General features: G+C 35.8%; 1 protein-coding gene across 1 annotated transcript in view; it reads right to left on the bottom strand.

The window, feature by feature from the left end:
• Nucleotides 1–661: 661 nt before the first annotated feature.
• Nucleotides 662–4,937, bottom strand: part of ZDHHC13 (zinc finger DHHC-type containing 13) — a 28,099-nt gene continuing 23,823 nt past the window's right edge. Inside the window, exons 15-17 of the mRNA XM_030560138.1 lie at nucleotides 4,010–4,167; nucleotides 2,270–2,367; nucleotides 662–1,314 (exon numbers count right to left, since the gene is read on the bottom strand). Coding sequence (XP_030415998.1) covers nucleotides 1,176–1,314; nucleotides 2,270–2,367; nucleotides 4,010–4,167 — 395 coding nt within the window. The 3' untranslated portion in view covers nucleotides 662–1,175. The remainder of the gene's footprint in view (nucleotides 1,315–2,269; nucleotides 2,368–4,009; nucleotides 4,168–4,937) is intronic.

Below are 4,937 nucleotides of genomic sequence, written 5' to 3'. Positions count from 1 at the left end.
TGCTATGACTGGTTACATTATTTTGCTCCCGTTATGTACTCTATAACACTCAATGCACTCACTTCACCAGGCTAAACAAACTATATCTATATTGAAACTGAGAATTCTCTGCTTCTATTTCATTCCATTTTACTGCTAACCTGCTAGTAATAGATCATATTTTGAATTTCCTCAGCTTATTGCTCTGAGTCTGGGCTTTTTTCCTCCCTATCTCCATAAATGTCACTTTTGTTTTTCTCTACTGCAACATAAACCTTCCAGTAGGACACAGTGGGCTCATGCTGTGTGAAGCACATTTGATGTCTCTGAAAAGTGACTCACATTAGACTATATATTCTCCAAATATAGTATTAATCCCTTTAAATTTATCAAGGGCACAAGTATATCACTTGGGAGTATGGCAGCCCTATGCCTGCAGTCTGAAATCATGTGAAACAATCTTATGCCTGTACCATTAGATTTTGGTCACATACCTACTAGTGGTTGAGCTATCCATTTCCAAGTGACACTGGTATAAACGAGTGCAAGATTTATTCTTCCGATCAATTCTTGTTAGATGTTTAAAGTAGCAAGATAGGTCTTTGCTGCTGTTATGTTTAATGATTTGTAAATATGTAAATTTCATACTTTTCCTTGAATATTTAAAAAAAAAAAATCAATATAAGCATGAAAGCTAATTTATTTAATGTGAAGGCAAACAGTAAGTCTAAACAGTGATTCTGTACAGATTTACATAGTATAAAGACAAATAAGTTATCAAAAATACAAACTAGTGTTAAAAAAACTTTTTGAAATAGCCAATTCAAAAATGTTAACAATATTTTATTTCCCTTAACAAATGTGTTCTTTGTAGACACATGACTCTGAAAAATTGATCAAAAGATAATAAAAATTCTGGAGTGCTGTATAAAAATCTCTCAAAAATATATTTTGAGTGACATCTCATAGCTATATGAAATTTCAAATTGTTTCAGTTGAAAGTACATACAAAACCACCACAGCAATTCACACCTGTTATGCTGTAATTTATGATCACTTAACTTTACTATTTAAACAATAGTAACAATATATAAAATTAAGGCAAGAGAGTTTCAGAATACCTTGCAAACAATATAAAGAATATCCAGTTTTATTTAGCTTTCAGCTTAGCTCTAAGAATTTGATGTTGCTTTTCTTCATACAGAGTGAATGTTTTTATCTTTTGCTGGATGTAATGTTAGAGTATATTGTTTAGTCCAGTCGACTACGTTGGGCTTGAACATACCAAAGCAACTGCATTGAAAAAAGTTTGCAAGATTCTGGAAGCATCCGTGACTGGAAGTCAGAGAAGTATCTATTAATAAACTTAAAAGAAGAGGGCCGACACAGCAAATATGGTACACTAAAGAGCATTTCAAGCACAAAGCTGACAAGGAGAGCTCTTGCAGAAGAAATGGAAAAATAAACACATTTTCCCCCTAAACAGCCGAATCTATTATATTTTCACAGAGCCTTTCCAGCCCATATTACACATAAATGTAAAAAAACCAAAAAAAAAAAAAACAAAAAGGAGAATTCAGTAAGTGCTATCACAGCCACCACCACCACAAAGATAGTGAGAAAGTAAAGATTTCTACTTCAACAGAAATCCTTGAGGGCCAGATTCTCTCTTATGCCAAGTTTTACAGTAGATGGTTATGTCACTCTGATTCTCTGCTTGGCCGTGGGGTAGGGTTAGAGCCCCCATGGGATTTCTCTAACCTATAAATAGTGGACAACAATCCCCAAAGAGTGTCTGTCTGCTGAGGAGAATCAGATACACCTCTATCCTGATATAACGCTGTCCTCGGGAGCCAAAAAATCTTACCGCGTTATAGGTGAAACCATGTTATATTGAACTCGCTTTGATCAATAGGAATGTGTAGGCCCCCTGCCCCCCCGAGCACTGCTTTCCCACGTTATATCCAAATTTGATTTATATCGGGTCGCGTTATATCGAGGAAGAGGTATACTTTGGCTATATCTCCTCCCTGCAGCCCTGTACAGAAGGGTTCCACAGTAGCTGACTATTCTGGCTCTTCACCCACTGGAATCACTCATCTCCCTTGCTGGAAAGTTCCCTGGTGTGGATCAGATTCCATCCCCTTTGCCTAACTCAGAAGAAGAGGCATATTCAGCAAACACCTAGTAAACTAACTTTTCTTTGGCACATACAAAGTAGTTAAACATATTATTAAAAAATGATTAATCCCATTTCCTTAGAAATAATTCTCTTACCAAAAATACTTACTTATATGGAGTTTTCCTGAGAGAAACAGCATGCTTAGAACACTTGCTCTGTATCATGAGGTTTAGTCTCTCATGTGAGGTCAAGCCCAGAAATGCAATCTTCAAGGTGGGTGCGGTGGAGGGAAGGAGACAGTTGAAATGTGGATATGTTAAAGCAGTTAAAATAATGGAGACACCAAAGAATTTAATATGAATAACTAATGTTTTCTGCATATTTAACACAAAGAAGTTACAGTATACATTATTTATAAACATGCCGCTAAGGCAGTGATAGAAACCAAGAAGTTGGGAGTGTCAATGCCAAATCCGAGAATTCATCCTTAATTGGTTCATTAAGTAGTTCATTGTGCCTAGATATTTGCAGAGGTGAAAATGCATGACGTTACCACTCAGAATACAGAGATGGGAAAAGATCTATTACACCACTGAAGCCATCTCCTTGCAAGAACAACGTGCAGCAATACTTTGGCACAAGAGAGCAAGAAGAGGACAGTTTTCAAATTTCCTCAACTGCATTTTTACATTTAAGTATTTTTGCCTATAATTTCCCATTGCCTTTTCTGTTGTGTAACACTGTATGTTTGGTCACAGAGATATTTACAAATTATTGCCTGGCTGCTGGGCAACCTCAACAAATATCTTACTAGAAGTCATTAAGTAATATAGGTTGACAAGCTACTGTGTGCATAGCAGAGAAGTTGACTGTAAATATTCTGGCTGTTTCCAAATATTTCTCCACAGTGTCAAAAATGTTTAATTAATATCCTTTAATATAGTCTAATCTATTTTTAAACATACATAGATCAGTGGTTTCTGAAGAAACCTAGGAAGCTAATTAAAAAATAATTTTAGCTCAATAAATTTCTTTAACATATGCAGATATATATATACACACAGCAGACCCTAGTTTTCTGAACACTGGTAAAAGAAATCCGTTTTTTGGACACAACTACCAGCCTGGAACAATTCTGTATAGTAAGCAGAGTTATGAATCTTTGAAAAGCAAGGTTTTTTTTTTAAAAAAAAATTCTTGATACTGCTGATCAGGGTAGAGCCAGGGTCATATATTTTTATCTTAATTGGATTTTAATGGATTAATGAAGCACTGCTGAGCTAAAACACATTTCTCAGTTCAGCACTAATTACACTACTTGGCAAAATGATCAACCATACAATATTTTTAGAAATTGACACCAGTTCTATATGTCACTTAGATTCTTTTCCTCCAAAAACTACTTTATTTCTTAACAATTTCCTGTAAATATTTTTGATTTGCATAAAAAAAACCTATAAACAGCAGACTTCTGTTAAAAGGTTTGATTCTGAGAATCTATTCAGACTGAATATCTTAAATGATCTCTGCACAAATAGCCATGGAACCAAAGGTTCAGCCCTGGGGGTTTAAGGTATGGGTCATCCTTCCACATCACTGAAACGTGATACTGATGGGTCAAGGAAGGCTGACTATGCGCTCTCTCCTGCATCTGACAGCACTTTGTGTATGAACATAAGGACATAAGAACAATCATACTGGGTCAGACCAAAGGTCCATCCAGCCCAGTATCCTGTCTACCAACAGTGGCCAATGCCAGGTGCCCCAGAGGCAGTGAACCTAACAGATAATGATCAAGCGATCTCTCTCCTGGTGCAACATAAGGCCTTTGATAAGACACGTCTGTCAAGGAAATTTTTAAAATTCAGAAGTCCTTAAGAAAAGCATATCAATGAAGCAAAAAAGTACCTGATAAAGCTGAATAATTAGCATCAACGAAGCCCATGAAGTATGAAAACACACTAGTGTAAAGATGTACAAAACCCACGGAGAACAAGACACTATCTGTGTAAAGTAAATCCACGCTCCATCTTGCCGGTAAGTTGTTGCACAATGTTCTGACCAATCTGAGAATGAGTAAAGTTAGCCCTTACTAAAAAAAAGTAATGAACTACCTAAGAATAGATTAAGACATCCTAGCATGGAACCGAACATTACAAACTCCCCGAGAAACAAGACTTCTAGTATGTTACCACTTACAAAAACAATACAGATGCACTTACTGAATGCATACTGCATGCAGCATACACATTTAGCAAATTACAGTTGGTATCAGAAATCACAGCAAGTTAATTTATTACACACTATGCAATATACTGCAGTAGTATGGTCCACTTATTCAGGATACCTCCCAATGAGCCAATTTAAACTAAAGATAAATGTGAATTGAAGCTCTTGTCCTACAAACATCATAACGACCTGTGAAGATCAGTCTGCCAAGATGGGATAAACAGACCTTTATTGTATTGTTATTATGTGCATTTTTATTTCATAGAATGGGTACCCTGTGCATTGGATGGACCTAAGAGTTTTTATACAATTAAATAAATGATACTGCAAGGCAACGACTACTACTTCACGGGGTTTAAATAATAATTAAAAGCATCTACAGTTTGTGACAGTCATCTTTTTGTTTGCATTTACAAATCCAAGGAAATAAAAATGAAGCTAATGGAGAACACATTCAATCAATGCCAGGGGCAAAGCAGTGCTTCACCTAAAAAGTTAGAGAGATATGAACTGGATTTTTTTTTTTTGAAGTCTCAGACATCTACAGCCTGGGTTACATGCTATTATCTATAAAAATCTAACAAACTAGGCAAGTTTGTTTTTTTGA

The sequence above is a fragment of the Gopherus evgoodei genome, chromosome 4 (genome assembly GCF_007399415.2).
Source record: "Gopherus evgoodei ecotype Sinaloan lineage chromosome 4, rGopEvg1_v1.p, whole genome shotgun sequence".
In the NCBI taxonomy this organism is placed as follows: Eukaryota; Metazoa; Chordata; order Testudines; family Testudinidae; genus Gopherus; species Gopherus evgoodei.
This window is presented reverse-complemented; position numbering and strand designations above follow the sequence as displayed.